The sequence below is a fragment of the Podarcis melisellensis genome, assembly GCF_964234715.1.
Source record: "Podarcis melisellensis genome assembly, chromosome: 2".
Classification (NCBI taxonomy): domain Eukaryota; kingdom Metazoa; phylum Chordata; class Lepidosauria; order Squamata; family Lacertidae; genus Podarcis; species Podarcis melisellensis.
In genome coordinates, this window is record NC_138529.1 from 28134132 (window position 1) to 28157877 (window position 23746).

Consider the following 23746-nt stretch of genomic DNA (forward strand, 5'->3'; position numbering starts at 1 on the left):
ATAAGTTCCAAAATACAGCTCAGCAGCTGCAATGTGCAAATTGGGAGGCCTTGCACAGCGTGGTGCCTTTGTGTTCATGTGCCTGCATTGACACACAATATGATAATCTGTTTCCCTGTTCCTGAGATTTGCATTCTGAAGAAAACCACCAAAACACTAACTTTCGTAAGGCATTTCCAAAGGGAAAAAAGGCCAAAATAACGAAAGTGATTTATCAAGGGAAGGTGCTGGGAAATAGGGACTGTCGTTGGTGAACAAAACTTGTGTTTTGATGTTGCTTCTGGTATGAAAATGTCTAAAGCCAGCTCTGCTTTCAGAGGCCACTTCTTCCTTATCATGGCCTCAGAGAAACAGTCTCTTGCTTTAACCTTCTGCGTACCCTACCAATCTCTGGGAGTTCGGAACATGAGTACATGGAAGGACCTTTGTCTGACTTTCTAAATAATAAATGCCTCCTTTGCCATCAGAAGATGATGTTGGAGATTAATAGTGACAGCTGCAAGAAAGAATAAACTTTTGTTAAAGGGCATTCTGGGTATCATCAGCATCAGCAGTGGATCTGTACAGAGTGGGAGGCTGTCTCTGAGCTATCCTGCCCACATGTGTGAGAGACAAATTCACCAATGATACATAAGCTTCACGTGGCCCCCTAACCTCCCCTCCAGTTATAGTTTCGTCCATCTGCTTTCTGTGGCATGCCAAGTGTAAGATAGGATGAACTGATCCTGCTGAGATTTATAAGAGGAATACAGTAATCAAATTCTCATCATTTGGTTGAAGCCTCTGTGGAGACTTCAAGAACAAGATAACCCTAGTGCCGCTGCAACACATTTTAAATAATGTGCTTGTTGGCATCACCATGGAAATGAACAGAACCGACCATAGCATATGATGACAGGATGGATTTTTTCCGCAGCTATAATAGTTGAGCCTTTGTGACAGTTCATGCCGAATTATGTGCATTAGTCTAGTTTGCATAACTGGTGCTGAGTAGCTTTTTTTTAAAAAAATGCATGCAAAATCTAGAAGCAGGTAAAAAACAAACAAACCACAAGATGTTCCTTGAGCTTGAAAACCATGGTGACTACAGAACAAAGACAAGACAGAAATGGCTTCTGGCGGGCAAAGCTAGCAATGCATGAAAAAGTGCCTTGCTGTTGCTATGCTCCCTTTTTGGATAAATCTGACTTGGCCACTGCGATACCCCTAACCTCTGTGCTCTGGGAACATCCAGGATGGATTACTGTCATGCACTCTGTGTGGGGAATATGAATGGAAAACTTAAACTGCCCCCCCCCCACCAAATGCAGCAGCCAGATTACTGGGTCACCTTCCATTTAGAATATATGCAACCTCTGCCCTGGTTGCCAGTTTATTTATGAGCCTAATCCAAAATGCTCACATTAGTTTTTAAAGCCCTAAACAACTTAGGCCCCAAATATCTGAAAGACTGCTTCCTTCCCTACAGAGCCTTTTAGGTGTTAGGATCAGCAGAGGGGGTCCTCTTGGTAGTTCCAGACCCCCACTCAGATGGTTTTTTTTTAGGGGAGGGTGGCAGCCTGGGACAGGGCCTTTTCTGTGCAATCCCCAAAACTGTGCAATCCCCTTCCCACAAAGGTGCTTACAGCAACTTCATTTTTCACTTTCCATCATATGTGGAAGACACATCACCCTGCCTTGGGCTTGGACACCTGAGATGTATGTTTTTGTGGCTCACCCTTTTCTTCTGACAGTGTTCGCCCTCCCGACCTTTTCAAAATAGTGTGTTTGAAATTGCTGTATCCCAATGTGATGAAGGGTGGGTAATAAATTGAATGAAAAAGAATAAGTATCCAAGGCCAGATCCTTATCAGGTGGCTACCAACTCCCCACGACATATTGGCATATCTGTGCCTCACCTGCTCAATAGCCTGCCCTTAGGCAGTAATGGCCCTATCGTTAGGTAGAGTGAGGCAGCTGCCTCATGCAGCAGACATAGAGATCCTGCAATCGCAACCGTTTTCAGCTTGAGGAGCAGCACTTTTTTTTTTATCTTCTTCGGAATCTGTGCATGAGAATACTACTCAGAATAGATTGTCCAAATTAAGACTGCTGCATTTACCTATTTTTGTGTGTATAAGTCGCCCCCATGTATAAGACGCCCCCTATTTTGGGGGACTCCAAATTAAGAAAACACTCCTCAGCGCTACCCGTGTATAAGACGAGCCCCAATTTTAAACATAATTTTTTGGTTAAAAAACCTAGTCTTATACACGGAAAAATACAGTAATTTGTCATGAACTGCATACCCTCCAACATTTCTCCAATGAAAATAGGGACACCAATAATAATAATAATAATAATAATAATAATAATAATAATAATATCCCACCCGTCTGACTGGGTTGCCCCAGCTACTCTGGGCGGCTTCCAACATATATAAAAACATAATAAAATATTAAACATTTTTTAAAAATCATCCCTATACAGGGCTGCCTTCAGATGTCTTCTAAAGGTTGCATATGTCCTTGGCTTGGGGGTTGCATAACTCCATCCCCTCCAACATTTCTCTGATGGCAATAAGGACGTCCTAAGGAAAAGCGGGACATTCTGGGATCAAATCAGAAACCGGGGCAGCTTCTGTAAATCCGGGACTGTCCCTGGAAAATAAGGACATTTGGATGGTCTGCAACTGTAAGGGCAGATGCTGGAAAAACTTCCACTGACCTGACCTTCATGTGCTACAATGGGCTCACCTTGTCTCCATGGTTATGCCAACACACACAGAGATTAAAGCCGAGTTTCAGCTGATACAGGTGTTAATCTTGCTGCTGTGTTAGCGTTAGGAGTTGGTGAATGAACACATTCTTGGCTTCTGGCCTTGTCTGTTGTTCTCAGCCTAAAGGTTAAAACAGAGCTTCTGCTAAGCCTAGGCCTGTGCAGCCTTTTCCAGCACACACGGGATAGTAGGGACCTGGGCTTGCTACTGTTTAGTTCCTGTGCCTCGTGGTATTTATGTAAAGTCACCGCTGCCTAGACAACAGAGAAAATGTGGCTGGGGGTGGGTAAAGGTAAAGGTAAAGGTACCCCTGCCCGTACGGGCCAGTCTTGACAGACTCTGGGGTTGTGCGCCCATCTCACTTAAGAGGCCAGGGGCCAGCGCTGTCCGCAGACACTTCCGGGTCACGTGGCCAGCGTGACAAAGCTGCATCTGGTGAGCCAGAGCTGCACACGGAAACGCCGTTTACCTTCCCGCTGGTAAGCGGTCCCTATTTATCTACTTGCACCTGGGGGTGCTTTCAAACTGCTAGGTTGGCAGGCGCTGGGACCGAGCAACGGGAGCGCACCCCGCCGCGGGGATTCGAACCACCGACCTTTCGATCGGCAAGCCCTAGGCGCTGAGGCTTTAACCCACAGCGCCACCCGCGTGGCGGTGGGAGCTACGTACAAAATAAAAGGATGGCCCCTGTAACTGTTAGCAGTAAAGAGAAGGAGGTCAGAAGGTTTTCTGTACATAGATTCCCACTAAAAGATAAAGTCCAGAAGCAATTTAAAGGTAAAGGTAAAGGGACCCCTGACCATTAGGTCCAGTCGTGGCAGACTCTGGGGTTGCGGCGCTCATCTTGCTTTATTGGCCAAGAGAGCCGGTGTACAGCCTCCGGTGTACAGCTTCCGGTGTACAGCTTCCGGGTCATGTGGCCAGCATGTCTAAGCTGCTTCTGGTGAACCAGAGCAGCACACGGAAATGCCGTTTACCTTCCCGCCGGAGCGGTACCTATTTATCTACTTGCACTTTGATGTGCTTTCAAACTGCTAGGTTGGCAGGAGCAGGGACCAAGCAACGGGAGCTCACCCCGTCACAGGGATTCGAACCGCCGGACTTCTGATCGGCAAGTCCTAGGCAGTTGGAGGCAAAAAATGACACTGCGACATATTGCCAAATCTGCTTAGATTTCCACCCCCTCCACTTAAAAGTTTCCCAAAGTCCAAGCCTGAACATATTTTGTGAGCACTGTTAAGACCTGTTTAGACTGGCTTTTGGAGATCTGGCAGAGTTTATTTTAGTGTTGTAATTTTATTAGGTTTCATTGCATTTTAATAGGTGTGGGTATGTGCGTGTTTCTGTCTGAAGCCTTTAGGGTGAGCTGTAAATTTGAATCAATACATGGAATGAGCTTCTAATACAGGTAAGCAAACTCTTTCTTCAACCTAGTTTTCCATTAGGCATGGTTTAAGGGGGACCACAGTGGAATGTTGCAGAGAGGTTTCCTGATGGCTTTGGTGAAATGCAGCAAATAATATAAGGGAAAAGAATTAGAACATAGATATAAGTATCACTTCCTTAGAGAGTTCCAAACCTACACTCCCCACACCTTGTATATTAAATTGATTTATAGGCCAGTAAATGCAGAACCTCACATTGCTCTCTGGGGATCCCTTAGGAAGATGGGAATAGCTTATGCAATTTGCATAATTGGTTGGTTGGATAGGGCTTTTGTTTTTTAAAAGTCATGCTCTTTAACTAAGGATAACCAATTTGGGATATTTGGACAGCAAAAGAATTAAGTGCAAAGGATGCTGAGTTATATTGCCTACGAGTAAGTGCTCAAGTATGAAGCCATTTCTGGTGAGAAACTTAAACTTCAGAGTTATGAGAAATTAAAGTTCAAAGTTCGAGATTGGTTACATTACCATCAGATAAATGAGACATTTAAGCAGGACAGGAAAATAGGATTTCAGAAGGAGAGGTCAAAGTTAGAAACAGAATTGTTAGAACCCAATACTAAGTATTTGTCTAGAATGTATAACTTGCTGTTGAAATGGAATACACAGGATGAAACGGTGAAATCAGCTATGATTAAATGGGCACAGGATATCGGTCATGACATTATGTTTGCTGACTGGGAACAGTTATGGACCACTGGTGTTAAGTTTACGGCATGTAATGCCTTAAAAGAGAACATAATGAAAATGATTTACAGGTGGTACATGACCCCAGTCAAGCTTGCAAAAATTTACCATTTGCCCAATAATAAATGCTGGAAATGTAATGAGACTGAAGGTACCTTTTACCACCTTTGGTGGACCTGCCCAAAGATTAAAGCCTTTTGGGAAATGATCTATAATGAAATTAAGAAAGTCCTTAAGTGGACGTTTCCTAAGAAACCTGAGGCTTTTCTTCTGGGCATGGTTGGCCAATTGGTGCCAAAGAAGGATAGGACATTTTTTATGTATGCTACTACAGCAGCAAGAATTCTTCTTGCAAAGTATTGGAAGATGCAAGAACTACCTACTCTGGAAAGAATGGCAGACAAAGGTGACAGACTTTATGGGACTGGCAGAGATGACCGGCAGAATCCGCGACCAGGGGAAAGAGACAGTGGAAGAGGACTGGAAGAAATTTAGAATATATCTAAAGAATTGTTGTAAAATTGAGGAGTGTTAAGATGTCAAGGGGTAAGAACTAGAGAATTACAGCTGTAACTAATAAGTTTAAGGAAAATTAATAGAAGGGAACTAGTAGATAAACTGACTAATGGGTTGCTAAAGAACTGTAAAACAAGGATGCAGCGAAAGGGAGGTATGGGGAAGTCGGAGGAAAGAAGGTGTGTGAAAACATTATGATTTAAACGTTTTGTATGTATTTGTTTTTTGTTTTGTTTGTGTGTTTTTATTATGTGTTTAAAAAATGAATACAAATTATTTAAAAAAAACCAAGTATGAAGCCATTTCCCCCCCTGCTAATATTCCTTTCCTTTCGCAGTCTGGTAACTGAAACTGTCTCTGAAAACAAGGGTGCAATGTTTACTCTGGATTGTTATCAAGTGAGCTGGACTTCTTGAGCCTAACCAATGAAGCAAGCTGGTCTTCCCTTTACTGATGGGGTCAATATCTGAAAGGCTCTCAGTGTACTTCCATACAGGTCTACTCAAAAGCAAGTCCCAGTGAGTTCAATGTAACTTAACAGCTAGAAAACTGAGCAGAGTCTCTAATTATGCACCCCTTGCTTAACAAATCATGTTATAGGAAAATTACCTCTCCAGTCACCGAGAGAGTTCTGTTGGGAGAAATTGTTCCTTGCATCTCTGGCTGTTCTCCTATGGAGTGCTGAAGAATCCTGTCATTTCCCTTTCTCCCTAACACCTTCGTGAAGCTCCCAAGATCATCCAAAGAACAGGGTTGAAGTGTCATCAACATGCTGACAACACCCAGGCTTCTTTTATATCAGATTCAAGTGCTGCTTCTTTCCTGGCGACTGTGGCTGCATGGGGCAGAGTGGAACAACCTTAGGTGGAATCCAGACAACACAGAGGTAACACTGGTCAGAAATCCACATTAGCTGGAGGAGACCCATCTGTGTTTACCATATCCTGGAAAGACCCTCAATTCCCAGATGGAAACTGTGGCCAGAACTAAACATTTCCCCAAGTAAAAAAGATTATCATTGGAGAACAAGGTTTTTGGAACCCATTGCCCATGCTTTTGTCAACATCCAGGTTTAAAACTGAGGAACTTTGAAAGAAACCACTGCTGACACAACGCAGCAGCCCATTTGAAGGATATGCAATTAACTTATCATTTGCTTCTGGGTACCATTTTTAAGATCATCAACAGCCCAAGGCTCGTCTTGTATGTACATTCTAGAAGAATGGACAAAGATTAAGAGACACATCTGCAATTCCTGCTCACTTTTGCTCTGGCGCCACTTACTTTTCTATCTGGCCACATCCACTGAATGAATGTGAGCCCTAACAGTTTTCAGATGATATAACATGGGCCTTGGTTTGGGGGGCGGGGGGGGGGGAGAAATCCTCATCCCTGCATTAGGGAGTTTGCTGCTCCATTGCTGTGCCCTGGAGAGGCGCTGATCCAAGTTTTAACTTAGGATGTATTAACTAGCAAAATGGCACCCATGTTTCCTTACATGGGGGATGTTACCCATTCACTCCCACCCCTGCATTCAGAAGTAAGTCAAAATGTCTTTGTTGACCCAAGCTTTCCAGTTTTCATAGGCATTCAGACTTCTTCAGTTGGATCATTTATTGGTTAGACTACTCTTGTTAATTTGTTAACGCTTTGCCATAGTTTGAGTGGAAGCTACTCTGGTTTTACACAGAAGGGTGGGTTATAAAATCTACATACCTGTCAATACTTTTCTTGCCCTGTGACTGGCTAATTTAGGGATGTGGCCTAGCTTATTTTGTCTTGACACAGAACCCCCCTTTCCTGCCTTTAAGAGTATAGACCATAAGCAGCAATAAAATAAAATATACCAAACTTCTGCAAGATTCCTTTCAGTATCTGTGAGAAGGAACTTGCATGGTGTGGTAGTACTGGAAGCTGCAGTATAGAATGATCTTTCCCTCATCAGCTGCCTTGGTGTACCCCAGAGTCTGTACTTGCTCTACTTGTATGGTGTTTGTAAACTCTAGCACTCAATACAACGTACCAGGGACAGGTAAGGTTGAAAAACGGAAGGAATCTCTATTGGTCTGAGGGGAAGAACATCTCAGTCATCCTTCAATGGAAATTGTAGCTTCTTTAGAAAAGCTAAAGAGATAATGGAACATCAACCAGGGGTGGGAGCCTTGTTGGGAAGCTGTGGCCTTCCAGATGTTGCTGGATTTCAACTTGAATAGCTACATCAATAGCTACACTGGCAATGCTGTCTGAGGCTGTTGGGGGCTGGTAGTCCAATAACACCTGAAGGACCACAAGTTCTTCACCCCAGGTCCCCACCCGGAATCTAATTGTGGGTGGTTGACTGCTTCAATGCCCAAAAAACTTCATTTATCTAGAACAGGGGTAGGAAACGTCTAGCCCTCCAGATGCTATTGAGCTACAGACATCTCATCATCCCTGACCACTGGCCATGCTGGCTGAGGCGGATGGGAGCTGGAGTCCGAGAACAAATAGTGTCACAGGTTAGCCACTCCTGATCTATAAGACAGGCTAGGAGTTCAGAAAAGCCATTCTGATTTTTGACACCCCCAGAACCGCTGATTTGGCCAATACCTGAGCAAAATCCTCTCCCTGCTTTCCTTCTCCCAGTAGCCCAGTATTGCACTGGGTTGGCATAGAAACCACATCAGGGCCAGGCATCACACAGCAGCAGTTACATAAGCTCAAGGAAGGAAAGGAGGAAATAAAAACAAAGAAGCAACTCTTCTTAAGGAAGATGCACGGAGGCCACAAGGGATAACTAGCTCAGGAGGCAAGGTGCCCACTCACACAGAGTTTAAAAGGCAGCAACTCCCTGAAGTCAAGGCAGCAGGTAGAACATCCATATCAAGCTGATATCTAGCAGAAGCACTGTTCCCTCGTGGACAACTTTTGAGTAATGCTCTGTTTAGAGTCTTGCCACTTGCGTAATGGGTGCTAAACTTTGGTCTCTTCCATTTGAAGAGTTTTATTCCCAGGAACACCTAAGACAAAAAGAAAACCCAGTAATTTCTTTTCTTCTCTGTTTTGAGATTAACATCCCCTGGGGGTGAGGATGCTTCGTGTGGAGCACAACTCCTTGGGGCAGGGACAGAAAGTTCTGGACCCAGAGGGATAAAAGCACCAGCAGATGGGAGGGACGCTCATTGTAGCTTTTCCTCCCCACCAAAAAGGCAGACCCACTGCAGAAAAACAAAAACAAAAGACAGGCTGACATTAACACTCTTACCTGTGTCCCTTCTTTCTGTAGCACCAGTTTCAGTCTCCCCAAAGGTTCCCAACAATGCCATGGAGTAGTCCAGCTGCTCTTTAACAAACTAGCAAGTCAAAACCGCCCCTTGCATACATTCTAGAACAGGAGAGTGTCATTCACAATCCTCTGCCTAACTTTCTAACTGACAAGGATTCTTTTAGAAAGGCCCTTCCTGCTCCGTAAGAGCAATCCTAGGAAGCCAACATCCTCTATACGTTGCAGGTCCCAAGGTGGGGTGGCGTGGAGGGAAGTGCATTGGCTGCTGATGGAGGTATGCGACTGGACACCAGAGATTGAAGGCGTCAGAAACACTTTATTGCTGCTACCCTGAACTGCTCCTGCTGGCTTTACTGTTTGAGGAGCTGCACAAGAGATTCAGCCAAGAGATGGAAATTTATGACTCACGCGCAGGAAGCGGAGAGTTTGGAGAGGCTGGGCAGCAGCCCTAATCTTACCCGGCTTTAGCCAAAGATGTCACCGACTGGGGATATTGCAGAGGGAAGCTGTTTAGTTAGCACTGTGGCTACTCTCTAAGGCCACTTTACATATCTGCAGTCCTTACTCTCCTATGGAGCTGGCAGGCTCTTTCGCTGGCTTTCTTTCCTGTACTTCTTGGCAGTGAAGAAGAGGAAGAAAAACGCACTCCCGTTAATTTCCCCCGGGCACTGAGCTACCTAGTTAACTGGGCGCAATGGAGCCTACTGGGGATCCCTGTAGGGAAGCTGAATGCTTCTACAGTACCCTTAATACCAATGAGAAAGTCCTGCTTGAGAAGCAGGCCTTGGCATTTGCTCACAAATGTACAATCAATCAATGACAGCAGTCCACAGCAACTAAGAGGTTAAAGCCGGAGAATGTTTGTTCTCAGCCACAGTGATGGAACAGGTAAGGGTAGGACTGCCACCTGGTGAACAAAGTGAATACAGCAGTACTGAGACAGAATTGGCAACAGACAAACTAACTTGTAAGAAATCACAGCACACTTCCCGCAATTATTTGTCTCCCAGATGGAAAGGCTGGTCGTATGGTCTTTGAGCACATTATATAGAAAGGATGACTTAAGTGCGAACCATGAACTCAATCTGATCTACTGCTCAGCCTTCCTAATGCTAACAAAGAGTGCCAAGGTGGGGGAAGGTCTAGGTGTACCTTGAAGGGCCACTATCAAGCAGCTCCATCTCCCTGTGAATGGTAATGGGCAAGTGCTAGCAGAGGACTTTGAAGACGAGTCATTCAGGGTTCTTTGCAGCAGCAAAACAGGCAGGGCCTTAGTCAAAAACCCACTGGGGAAAACCCACTACATTCAAAGAGGCTTGAATCCCAGGAGCCTGAGGATACAATGCCACTCACTAACAAGGCGGTTTGGGGAAGGGTTCAGAGAGAAAGTGGGGTCAATCAGAGGAAACGTTTATCAGCGCTGAGCTGTAGACCCCAGACAGTGGCAACCTCTACTACTTCTGTATGTAGAATGAGCCTTCAATATCATTCTCCTCCCCCCCCCCCACTGCATCAACCCATCCAACCGCTCAGCCATGGTTGGCCCCCATCTCAGCGGGTCCTGCGGGTCGTGCTTAGCACAGACCAGCTGGCTCTCAAAAGGCAGTAAGTCTGGGATACAAGTTTGGTGGGCTGCAACTGTGAAAGCAGGTCGGACCCATGTTTCAAGGTTCCTGAAGCCGTGTGATCTGGGGCAAAGTCTTCGACATCCTTTTAAGGGCAAGGAGGCCATCAGAACGAACTGGGATCCAGCCCTTTTCAGCATTCAGGAGGGGGGCAGGGAAGCACATTCAGGTCTTCTATAATTAAGAGGAAAGCAATACTTAGCCCCACTGGCTTGCCATGTTCCTGACTGCTCCATACAAGAACAGAGGAAAAGCAGACATGGCAGGCAGCCTCCACCTCTGAGAAAAGGCGATGTGCCTCCTGTCTCAGCCCATTTCACAGCTGTGATAAGTTGGGAAGGGCAAGATTAATCAAGAAGCTGCTTTGCAACTACCAAACCCCTCTCCTGTTGAGAAGTTTCAGCTGAAACAGTGTTCAGCTCTTCACACCATGGATTTGTTAAGGAAGAAAAAGGAAGGGGGAAACAGGATGCCTGTATAGGATTTCAGGAATTAATCCTTAGCAAACTCTTTTTTATAGATTCCTATCCCTGTAGGAAACAGGCCTTCAGTTTTCTAAGATCAAGGCCAGCAGCCTCACATCGCCACCTGGTGGTGCATAGAACTATTAACTGCATTTGTCTCAGAAGCACACTGGACACGGGGTAATCTTCTTGTATTTCCACTACCACGTCAGCACAAGCAATTGTTGCTACCATTAGAAGTGACGCTCCCATCTCAGCATCAAGCTAACAAGGTCTAATTCAGGTACAGGCCAAAGTTCCGTAAATTCCATTCTTTCCAAAAAAACAAAGAAAAAAAGAGAGAGAACCCATTCGGAAAAGCCAGAGAACTGAAGAGAGGCAAGTGAAGAGGAAGGCCAAGAGGGTTCCCAGCAATTCTTCCCGCAAGGTAGCAGAAAGCTCGTAACTTTTCACAGCACCCACAAGCTCAAAAGGGCACCATGGGGCTTAGGCAGAGTTAGCAAGAGGCTGTGCTGGCGTCTGAGGCAGGTCTGCAGATGACATCAGGTCTGTAGAAAGCATTTGGCTTGAAGGGTTTTGAGAGTCACCATTTAATCCAGTTTACGTTACAAAAAAAGGAGTGTGCACACTACAAAATAATCTTGATATGGGATATTAACCAGTTTACAGCTTCCATTCTGTGCAGGAAACCTGCTCCAGCGTGGCTGTTCAGAGCCAATGGGACACCACGGAAGCCTCTTGCACCCTAGGCATGCTGGAAGTCCAGGACAGCCTGCAGGGATCCCCCAGGAAATGGAGTTAAGATGCAGCCACCAATTCTGGCTTTGGTTTGACTCTGTCCGGCGATGTTTCTGTAAATAGAAGGAAAAAGGAAGGAGTTAACTTTCTCGGCTGGAGTTAGAGCTAACCAAATTCAGACCAATGGTTTATCTAGTCTTACAGCTGGTCTGTCTTGCTACCTGCTCCCTTTAGAGGAGACAATGGAGATGTTATGCAAGCAAACACTCCCAATCCCACAGCAACATCTCTCAAACATATCTTCGTGTTTCAGGGAAGACTGTGATTTTCCATTTGAAATGCTCCTGAATGTCTGTATACTTGTGCCAAGAGCAGGAACACGCCCTGTCGCTGCCCTGATACAGTTCTACACCTTGTATGTTCTAAGGGCGGCCAACAAGGAAGTTGAGCTAGTACTTTCCCCAAATCTCTCTGGAGAGGCTAAGCCTGGGGGCAGGAGACTTCTGAAGCTTTACTCCTCAGCTGATGAGAACAACTGCACTGTACATGCCCACTTCAGGTCCAGCCCCAGCCTTTATAAAAGGAGGTAGAGACAGTGGTAAGGTATATTGAAGTTTATGTCACAACAGCAGCTGGGCCAAACTGCACCGCATACAAGTTTATTACAGGAGGCAGAGGCAAGAGATTCTGCAGAGAAAAATGAAACTACTACAGTACCAACAAGTGAGGATATTCTTCCAAGTTGTGGAGGATATGATATAACACTATACTGGCTAATATATCGTGTGCCTCCGCCTTGAGAGGAGAACGGGGCTTCTCTGCAGTCTGTGGAATGCTCTCCCCTGGGAAATTCACCTGGCGCCGTCATTATACACCTTTAGGCAAAAGCATTCCTTTTTAACCAGGCCTTGAGTTGACCTGATCAACATCCCATACCCTTTTAAAATGTGGCTCTTTTGGGGGGCGTATTATTGGGTTATTGCTTTTATTTTTATTTTATATACTGTGATCTTTTTATGTGAACCACTCAGAGACCTCTGGGTATAGGGTGGTATACAAATTCTATAAATAATAATAATAATAAAATAATAAAGGCAGCTTTTGTTATTTGTTTCTTTAGAGGTCCAGGAATCTGTATGGCTTACACATTGATTGCTGAGTGCTCCCTATGCCCTATATAACTTCCAGTTCCCAAGCCAGTCATTTTTGTACACCTATGGCTGCTCACCTCCACTCTCCACAAGTCCACTACCTTGTATTTCAGATAGAGTTTGTTTTTGAACACCCAAACCAAACACCAGTTGTATGGCTACAACAGGGTTTTCAACCAGAGCTTGGCCTCCTTTTTTTGTCTTGTTCAAACATCATCTGTACTGTGAATTCACTCTCCCCACCCTCCCCATACTCGGATAGTGCAACTGATCTAACTTACAGTTGTTGTGAGAATTATAGGGATGTGGGTGGCGCTGTGGTCTAAACCACAGAGCCTAGGGCTTGCCAATCAGAAGGTCGGCGGTTCGAATCCCCACGACGGAGTGAGCTCCTGTTGTTCGGTCCCTGCTCCTGCCAGGCTAGCAGTTCAAAAGCACGAAGTGCAAGTAGATAAATAGGTACCACTCCGGTGGGAAGGTAAACGGCGTTTCCGTGTGCTGCTCTGGTTCGCCAGAAGCGACCCAGAAGCTGTATGCCGGCTCCCTCGGCCAGTAAAGCAAGATGAGCACCACAACCCCAGAGTCGTCCACGAGTGGACCTAACGGTCAAGGGTACCTTCACCTTTAATACACATGAAGGTCTTTGGACCTTTTAAAGCACTCTACAAATGCCAAGTGTTGGGCTGTAGCATGATTACATACAGTAAAGCTTTGGTGGAGTCTGACATAGTCAGTGCTCTCCAGCTGCTTTAAGAGTGCTCTGCGGAGTTGGTGCTTGCATATCACCTGCCAAGCTTATTCTTAAATCTCCCATGTGCCACGTGGTTCATGCAGGCACAACCAAAAGCACAAGCCTGCACAACTGAGGGAAAGAAAACAAGACAGACAACGCTACCTGGAATCTTTTCCGGGAGAGGCTCTGATGGAACCTCTGGAAGATCTATCTGTTCCTGCAAGAAAAGAAGTCACACTGTGAAACAAATGTTCTGGGGATAACAAGCAACTCTAAACCAGAACTTCCAAGCGCATAGGAAGGAGTGCTGCTCCCTGTACCACCTCAGAAGCTGAGAATTTGGCTGGGCTCTAGAGCTTTGGTTCTGGGTTACTAACAAGATTCTAGCAGCACTTTTGCTTCCTTGGCGAGTTACCCTGATTAATCATGTTGGGTGGCAGCTATTGGTCTGGAAATACAACTGTGTCAATCTATTCATTCATTTATTTAATGGATTTATATCCCATTTTGAGAAAGTCCTCCACAAAACGACTTATATCATGTTTACAATACGGAATCAACATTAACCATGGAATCAATGCCAGCAACAGGACCAGAATCCAAACTCCAATAAGCAGCTGCTCTCTATGAGTCACATTAAAAGCTTTGGAAAAGAGAAAGGTCTTTAAGCCCTCTTTAAAGGATACAAGATATGGGGTCTGTCTGATCTCCAAGGAATCAAATTCCATAACTGCAGGGCCACCATTGTGCCTTAGTCTGAGCACCTGCCAGCTTGATTGCTTTCACTGGCAGACACTGAAGCAGGCTATCTGACAAAGATCTCAAGATATGGGCAGGGCAGTATGAGTGTAGGTAGTCCTTTAAGTAACCCAGTTCCAGACAGCTCAGGGCTTTAAATGTAATAACTAGAACTCTGAATTAGATCTGCAAAAGCTTTGACAGCCAGTGCAACTGTTACAAAACCATTTATATTCTGATTGTCTGGCACCCATCAGTAATCAGGCAACCACATTTTGTGCTTGCTGCAGTTTATAATATGCTCACCTGTGCACTCTGATAAGCAATGGAATTTTGTGGAAAGCATCAAAAGACTAATATTTTGAATGCTTTACAATCACCACCAGATCGGTGGTGGAGTTGGATATTAGGCAGCAGGGGTTCCACAATTTTTGGCTTTGGCGGTCAAACCCAAAATTAGGACCACCAGGACCCTGCCACTATCCTAGCATCAGACCTTGCTACACGAGGTCAGGGACAATTATTTATCCACTTTTCCATTTCCAAGCTTTCGTAGTTTTGGGGCTGTATTTCTTACATGACATCTGAATTAGAGGAGGTTGTGCACTGGTGCTTGGATGCAGTGGTGGGGTGGATGAGGGAAAATAAGCTGAACTTGAACTCTGGCAGCACAGAGACACTGGTTCCTGTGTGCAAGAAACTGATCAATTGCCTGCCCTGGATGGGTTTGTTGTTACATCAGGCAGATGACCCAACCATTCACATAAACCGACATTTACTGCATGAATGTAGTCTAATGGCTCAAAGTGAAAGTTCCATCCCTTCTAAGAAGGGAGCCATAGGAGGAGCGGCAGGCCAGAATCTCCACCACAGATTGCATCCACGGAAGTAGCTGGGGACACATGAATCTTCAGATACTGGCGTGGAAGAATCTTTCATTTGAAGGCGAAGAAAACAAAGGGTAAACCAAGGAAACATGTTGTAAAAGTTATTCAATACTGTCAGCATCCAGCATTCGCGATACTCAATGAACTTAAGCCCATACGTTTCAATAGGTCAGCTCTGAGTACAACTTGGTTGGGTATCACCCTCTTTGTTTTTAAGCCTCTCTGGGAAGATTGGGCTGACCACTTCAAGGCTTCAGAAGACATAAATGCAAGGCAGCTATAATAAGGAGCCCTTATTACCTGCCAGGTATATGGGATGAATAATCCCCTCGCGTGATGTCCACTGCAAAATGTAGCCCAACAATGAATTACCAGTGTTGCTGATTAAACACTCACCTGAGTGATGGCATCTAATTCTGCTAAAATGGCATCTTCATCTTCTACAGTGAAGCTGCCAGCCAGCATTTCATCTATTTGCTGCAAAGGAAAAGGGCAGAATGCATGGTGAACACCAGAATAGCACCATATCCTTAAGCATTGTAAGATGAGAACATCTATGGGTCAGTGTAACATAGGAACATAGACCCAAAGCTACAAAATACTCCGCTGAAACCCAGCCACTTGGCACTCAAGCTATATTCAACTCCCTCCCTCCTTCTATGACAGTCTTCTTGACATGAACAAATGTCATTTCTGACCTGTTTAAGGGGCAATGACGAAGAACAGTTTAGTCTCTAGGTTTGCAATGCAATATGTTAAAGCAAAATAGGGTCTCCACTCCTCTTCATAAGCAGGTTAGGTGGCACGATGGAAACACTTTCAAGCATCTAAGTGGGTGGAATTGCTGTCATACAAATATAAGAATGAAGCAGTGCAGTGGTTAAAAGGATCTCCATGATGATACACAGGGACAATACATACCCTCTGGTATTCCACAGCTTCCTGGGTTTCATCCATGATCCTTTCCACTTCTTCTATTGACATAACCTACAGGAAAAGAAGAGTTGGTCAGAAGAGATGTCCCAACCAGTGTCCCATATGAAATAGTCCCAAGCACCCTGGGCTCACACTCACCTGGTGCATCTTATTTAAACACTCATTACCAATTTTGAGGCCCTCAATCACTTTCATCTCAATTTGTGTGAATTCAATATCCTGGACCTGAAGGAAACAGAAGTCAACAGAGGGGGTCAGCGAGTGCTGCATTTCATCAATATGTAGTAGGGAGAGTAGACAACCACAACCACAGTAGACAGTATGCTCTTCATTCCATGGACCACCATAGAGCCAAATGGAAGAGGAACAGACAAAACTGGCTTGCAGAACACTGCAACACTGGCCGATATTACAGCTTAAAACATGACATTGCATTCAGAACTCAGCAAAAAACAAAACAAAAACAAAAAAACCTAACCCAAAACAAAACAAAATAACACTTTAAACATTCATGTTGTAATCCAAGATGTCCAACTAATGCTAAGTACTAAGACAGCTTGAATTAGAAGTTAAGCACAATTAAATAAAATTTAGCAGCATACAGATATGACAGCTGTAAAAGCCCTGAAAACAATGACACTGGATGCCTCCATTACCATGCGTTCCAGGTTGCTAATTTGGTTTTCTGTCTTGTCCAGCAGTTGCTCTTGATACCGTTTTTTCTTCAGCAGAAACTTTGCTTTCCTAGGAGGAGAAAAAAAGCACCGGCTGTAGAAAACAATCCTTCAAACCTAAGCAATTTCTGCCTTGCCTTGCTGATCTTGATTTTTTTAAATAATAAAAAAACCATTGATTCCAATATTCTCAGAAGCAAGGAATAAGTTAAAGATGGCCAGATAGGCTGCCTCAGATCCAGAAGTCCCATTTTTAGTTATTATGACCAGCAATAACTAATATGTATATTCGCTACTTACTTGACCCTTTAAATTTTTTATTAAAGCTCGCGGCCATCACAATATTTAATTTTTCAATTATTAATTTTGCAACATGTGAAGTGCTTCCTTCTGTCTGACTGCAGGCTTAGGGCAATCCATTTCATTAGATGCCTAAGTCCTGGCATTGTGAGAAAGATTCGTTATTTCTCTGCTGGTTGTGTCACATGAATGAAGCTGCCCATTGTGTGACTGATCATCAAAAGGACTCCTCTCCAGCAGGATGCAATAAAGGAACATTTTAAGAACGCTCAGGAGTACCAGTTTAGAAATTTTAACAAAGCTTATGCAGCTTCAAATCACTCTTCTCACTGGAGTTAGGAGCACAGGAAGTGGCCTTATACAAAGTCAAAACAGTGATCTATCAAACTCAGTACAGTCTATACCAGGAATGGGGAACCTGTGGTCCTCCAGATGTTGTTGGGGTTATTTCCATCATTCATATACAATAGCCATAGTTTCTTGGACCAATGGATATGCTAGATCAGGCATAGGCAAACTCCAGCCCTTCAGATGTTTGGGACTACAATTCCCATCATCCTTGACCACTGGTCCTATTAGCTAGGGATGATGGGAATTGTAGTCCCAGACATCTGGAGGGCTGGAGTTTGCCTATGCCTGTGCTAGATGATGGGAATCAGAGTCCTACAACATTTGGAGGGCTACTGGTTCCCCACCCTGGTCTACTCTGACAGGCAGCAGATTTCCTTAGAGACAGGATTATTTCCTTGCCCTATCTGGCCATGCCAGAGTTTGAACCTGGGATCTTGTGCAGGCTACTTCACTGAGCTACAGCCTTTCCCTTATGTGTTATATCAATTCCTGGTACATTTAGTACCAAAGTAGCTCCTAGCCATGCCATGTTTCACTAGAGATGCCAAGGACTGAACCTGGAACCTTATGCATGAAAATATTCATTTTAGCACTGCGTTATTATGCAGGCTGAGCCAAGGTAGTTAGAACGCTTCACCAGCAACAACAGTATTCAGCTTAAATATTAAACCATGGCCAGTCAGAGATTTAAGGTTTCTACATGATGCACCTCAATTTCCTCCAGGGATGCACTTGTAAAGAAAGCTTCCCATAGGCAGTTTCTTCAAGTGTGGAAGTAAATGCTTCACATGTTGAAATAATGGGAATCATTTAGCCGTTATCAGTGGAATGCAATATGTCAATTCAAGCTCTACCCATACAAGAGAGGCCACAGGGGCAGTTATGGTTCATCTCACTGAGAAGACCGTAACTTTCTGAACCAGCCCATAAACTGAGCACCTCCGTATGGAAAGGGTGCAAAGTGACTTGGAATGACTTACTCTTTCTTGCCATCTTTTAATAGTTGCCGAGCAAAAGCCCTCTCCCGCTCCAGCTGCAGCGATATCCTTTTCTGATATTGCTTTAGTTTGTCCCGCTGCTGTTTCAGTTGCTACAGGAGAAAATAAATTGGCCATTAGAAGGTGCACCAACAAGCCTTGCTAGGATGACCACTGGAAAAGAGAAACCAAAATCTCCCTTTAAGGCAGACCTGCTTATAAGCCCAGCAGCCTGATCCCTCAAACCTACTTTGTTATTCCCGTTTTTGCTGCAAAAAATAGCAGAAGAAGCTTAAAGTTCCACCTTGCAAAGTTAAACACCAACTCACTGCCTTTGGCTCTCAGGTACGACACATCGTACCTCATGGGGGAGGTGAGAGAGAGACAATAAAAGTTTTAGAGTGCTTTACCATGTGTTTCCTCCTTCAAGTTGGTCAAATTGCTTTTGCTCTCAGGCCGCAGCATAATAAAACTAGCAGCATCTATCTGATGATGTTCCTGACTTACAAAACAGTATGTGGAATTCAGATTTGGGGCACAATGTTCAGCTAGTGGAGCATAGGGATGTTGTATTCCCAGGGCAATAGCTAGTGGAAGGGGGAATGTTCAGCTAGATGTGAAACCTTTGACCCTCCAGATGTTGCTGGACTCCAGCTCTCATCATCCTTGATGATTGGCCATGCTAATAACTAAAAGGCCATGGGTTTCTTGCCACTGAGTTGCAGACTGGGCATTTATACCTCTTGTTAGTATGCAAACTAAATGAGACTATTAAGAACTAAATGAAAAAGTTGGCAAGCAGCTGGTTTTAAGTAAGAACTGTATTACCTTCAGTAGTTAAGGGACAGACTCACTGCAATGCTTTACTGAGTACAGTTCCAATTCCAATGGCTACATCTAGCTTTTGACACCTCTACATTATTAGGGGCACCCTAAATATTAGAATGGATACTGCAGAGTAACCCTGAGACTCTGAACTTAAATTCAGTGCTGAACGCAAATCTTCAAAAATGTGACAAATGAGTAGCCACAAGGTTCTGTTTTTCGGCTAATGTTGTTCAATGTCTTTATAAATGTCTTGGTCGAAGGAATTGAGGGGGTACTTATCAAATATGCCGATGACACCAAACTGGGAAGGGTAGCTAATACTGCAGAAGACAGAATCGGGGTTCAATTGACCTTAACAGATTGGAGAACTGGACCAAAAGTGAATTTTAGTAGGGACAAATGTAAGGTTCTGCACTTAGTCAGGAAGAACCATCTGCACAGAGGTTGGGTGGCCATTTGTCAGGTATGATCTAGTTGAGATTCCTGCACTGCAGGGGGTTGGACTAACTGATCCCCCCCCAGGCTCCCTTCCAACATGTCAACTTTTCCCTTTTCTTGTGAGGAATCCTATTAGGAATAAGGGAATTTCCCTTTAAAAGGGGGAAACGTTGACAGCTATGCTTCCAACTCTACAGTTCTATGATTCTATGATAGGGGATCCTGAGTGGAGCCGATCACTGCTGAAAGTGAGACTGGCAATGGATGCCAAGATAGGAAGCATTTTCAAATGTGCTTGGAGAAAAATGCAGAAAACAAATCCACAGCTGGAATACACCAGATACAGTGGCGAAATAAAGTGGTGTGATGACAAAGCAGCCAATCCCTAGTATCTCCAGATAAGGGCTGTCTGAAATCCTGGAGACCTGCCACAAGTCTATATACACCAGGGATGGGGAACCTGTGGCTTTCCAGATGTTGCTGGGACTCCTTAACATGTTGGATGGTCCAAAATTATGGGAGCTGGAACCCAACATCTGGTGTGCCACAGGTTCCCCATCTCTGGTGCAGTTCAAGGAGTTGGAATGTGACAGGCTGAACAAAGGCTCTTTGTGTTGAAAACACTGGTCTTTCTGACACTCAGAAAACTCTTCCACACCATAGACATGGTATTCAATCATTTACAGATACCATGGGAGCACAATCCTAAACATGCTTGTTCATAAGACACTAACAGTTCAAAGGGACTTGAGAATGCAATCCTACTCCCTTCTCCATGTTGATGAATGGGGGTTGGTGAGCAGGACGGCACACAAAATCCTCTCCATCAGCAGGAGAAAGCACTGTGGGGGTGGGTGTCTCTAATGTAGTGGAGGCCTCAGCTTTCTCCATACTCCTGGAGATTGTTTTCCCACTAGCAAAGGGTTCTGAAAACTTTTCAGTAACTGTGTTTAGGATGCAGCTTGCACAACTGCTCTCCTATTTCACAAACTATGGGCAAGGATAGGGAACACATTTGTGGCTAAGATATTGACCTAGATATTCCAGCTCTATATAAATGATAATCCAGTGGAATCTCAAGACTTCACCAGACAGAGCTCCCATCATTCCCAAAGCACTGTGACTTTATCCCCTCAGTCTGGGGGCATCTTATTTCAACCTCGAAACTTCTCATTCTACATAGTGTGCTACTATTTTATAATAGCCTTCCAAATGAACCCCCCCCCCCCAAATGACGAGGCTGCATTCCTATCCTGGCTGCGAAGAAGGGAGAAGCATAGTGCTGATAATAACATGGTTGCAGGTTTGATCCGTGTATACGACAGCTGCATATTCTTAAATTGCAGGGGGGTTGGACTAGATGATCTACAGGGTCCCTTCCAACTGTGATTCTATGATACTCCTCCACAGACAGTAAGGAAATGCAGGCAAATAACCTCTTCAGTAGTGGTTTTTATAACAGACAGGTGGAAGAGAGGCAGCACAACCTGTTCTTCTCCCAGTAGCTTGGTCATGGGCAAATAGGCTTTCCTTCCTCCACAGCTTGCCTGGGAACTAGCTAGGATGGCAGATGGAGCACTGTAGCCCCTTCTCCAACTGCCCGACCCCACGAACTCGCCTGCATGCAATTCCTGGTCACCTGTGGCTGTTACTAAGCAAGCTGTTAAATTCAAGGCTGATTTTTTTTCTATAGTGCTTTGCTGCTCTTAAGTACCCGCCTGGGAGTATTTCCACCTGACTGCCAAAGTAATCCGGAACACGACAGCTACCACCACGACTTCCGTTCGTTTGCTCGGGTTTCTTTCTTTTTCTTTTTAGAGAGAGAAACAGAAAGTGTAGCCAGTCCGAAAAGAAGCCAAAGTTCCTTTAACTTTCAACAGCTGTGTTAAGAGAGAGATCTTTGGCTTTCCCACCCCATTTAGGAGAAACAGCACCTGCCAAAAATCACTTTTCTTCCCCACCCAAACAAACTGCCAATAAATAAATAAATACAGGGGAATTGGGCATGTCACATACGGTGGAAACATGGGTCTACGTGGGATAAATGCGGGTCCGGGCTCTGTCAAGGCACAGGGGCTCCTTTGCAGCACACATTTGCTGGCTACCTTGCAGCCTTTTGCACTCAAGTCACAGCAACCTGCTCCTGCTCCTGCAGCCGCCGCCTTCCCTGCCTCCCAGCCCCTTCTTTGCTCTCACCAGCACGGCCTTATCTTGCTCGGTGACCCGGCTCCGCCGCTTGCGCCCGAACAGATTCCCCATCGCCCCGGCCCCGCCCGCGCGGCCCTGGCCTACATTGGCCCCACCCCGGCCCCCTCGGCTTCCGTACGGCGGCCGCGGAGGCTCCCGCTTTGCTGGAACGCGAACGCGGAAAGGAGGCGAGGAACGAAAGTGACGGATTTGGCTCATAGAGCTAAGAAAAAAAGTAGAGGAGCCCGCCGCCGCCGCGTTTCCTTTGTAGGGAGCTTCCGGGTGGTCATACAGACTAGCTCGCGGAACGCGCATGACACTTTTTTTTGTATAAGTCTGCATGCCCGTGGCTTCCCCCGAGAGAATCCTGGGAGCTGTAGTTTAACGGTGCTGGGAATTGTAGCCTACCCAGATGCTTGAGGAAATTTTAATCTGAAAAAATGTTTAGGGTACTCTTATTTTCCTACTCCTATTGAAATACTGCCCCTCAATGAGGCCAAACTTAGATTCACAATAAACTGGCTGCTGTTGTGACTTCACCTTACCACAGACTCTCCTTCCTTTTAAAAAAGTCTGGGGCTGAACTTGAAGTGGACATGTACAATGCAGTTGTTCTCATCAGCTGAGGAGTAAAGCTTTGGTACTCTCCTGCCCCCAGGCTTAGTGTACCCCTGTGTCCCCCCAGAAAAAAAGCACTGTGTGTGTGTCACTGTTTTATGTTTTGTAAACCACTTTGAGACTTTTTTATTTTAAAAAAATCAAGTGGTGTATAAATTTTATTAAATAAAATAAACTTCTGCATACCACCGAACTCTTGCTCTGGATTTGAAGGGAGCTGACTGACAGGATAATTAAAGGGACTGACATTTACTACAACCGGAAGGGTGTTTTATTGCTTGGGGTTTGGGGCATGAGCCCCGGCAAGGTAAAAAGGTAAAGGACCCCTGGACGGCTAAGTCCAGTCAAAAGCGACTATGAGGTGCGGCGTTCATCTCGCTTTCAGCCTGAGGAAGCCGGTGTTTGTCCACAGACAGCTTTCCAGGTCATGTAGCCAGCATGACTAAATCACTACTGGCACATGGAGAAGGCAGAGCGCATGGAAACACTTTTTATCTTCCCATCCCAGCGGTACCTATTTATCTATTTGCACTGGTGTGCTTTTGAACTACAGTGGTACCTCTGGTTACGTACTTAATTCGTTCTGGAGGTCCGTTCTTAACCTGAAACTGTTCTTAACATGAAGCACCACTTTAGCAAATGGGGCCTTCTGCTGCTGCTGCGCCGCCACTGCACGATTTCTGTTCTCATCCTGAAGCAAAGTTCTTAACCCGAGTAATATTTCTAATTAATCCGGTAATATTTATGGGTTAGCAGAGTCTGTAACCTGAAGCGTATGTAACCTGAAGTGTATGTAACCTGAAGTACCATTGTACTAGGTTGGCAGAAGCTGGGACATAGCAACGGGAGCTCACCCCATTGTGAGGATTCAAACCGCCAACCTTCCCGTCAGCAAGGCTTGGTGGTTTAGACCACAGGGTCATCTCTAACCTGAACCATTAAGGCTGAAACATGCTTATTTTGTCGTAAACCTTAGGCCACAGGCAAAAACATTCCTCTTTAGCCAGGCCAAATATAATCTATGGCCTGTGAAAGTGTGGGGGAGTGGACTGTTACTATGATGATGGTGATTAGGCTGTCTGTCATTATGTTTTTATTATGTTTATATCACTGATGTTCTGTATTTATGTGTTTTTAATGTTGTACACTGCTCTTGGATCTTCTGATAAAGGGTGGTAAATAAATTGAATTAATAATAATAATAATAATAATAATAATAATAATAATAATAATATAACTCAGTGATACTTACTTCTGAGCAAACATGCACAGCATCAGAGGACGCAAAGATGCCACAAGTCTTCCAAGCGGCAGCTCATCTTCTCCCTCAGTTTGGGGGGCCAAACTGGCACAAACATTGTCAGAAACATGTTTTGTTTCTGAGTGGAGAGGCTCACACTCGGCCGCAGCTACATTTAAATGCTGTGGTC

At 44.8% G+C, this 23746-nt stretch overlaps 1 protein-coding gene and 1 long non-coding RNA gene across 4 annotated transcripts; one reads left to right on the top strand and one right to left on the bottom strand.

The window, feature by feature from the left end:
- The first annotated feature begins 3710 nt into the window (after positions 1-3710).
- On the top strand, positions 3711-9520 carry LOC309363627. Its single transcript, XR_014165488.1, has 2 exons — positions 3711-4166; positions 6007-9520. It is a non-coding gene; the product is annotated as an uncharacterized lncRNA (long non-coding RNA).
- Positions 9521-10934: 1414 nt separating this feature from the next.
- Positions 10935-21814, bottom strand: CHMP6 (charged multivesicular body protein 6). 3 transcript variants are annotated; one of them, XM_081899908.1, is made up of 8 exons: positions 21708-21814; positions 18249-18358; positions 16600-16687; positions 16082-16168; positions 15929-15994; positions 15404-15484; positions 13545-13593; positions 11333-11611 (listed from the first exon to the last, which is right to left on the bottom strand). In XM_081899908.1, exons 1-8 carry the CDS (start codon positions 21768-21770, stop codon positions 11559-11561), a joined length of 597 nt encoding a protein of 198 aa, XP_081756034.1. In that variant the 5' UTR covers positions 21771-21814; the 3' UTR covers positions 11333-11558. The 3 variants fall into 3 exon arrangements, with proteins under 3 accessions (XP_081756032.1, XP_081756034.1, XP_081756033.1); XM_081899907.1 differs by having other exon boundaries at positions 13545-13599; XM_081899906.1 differs by lacking the exon at positions 13545-13593 and having other exon boundaries at positions 10935-11611.
- Between the last annotated feature and the right edge of the window lie 1932 nt (positions 21815-23746).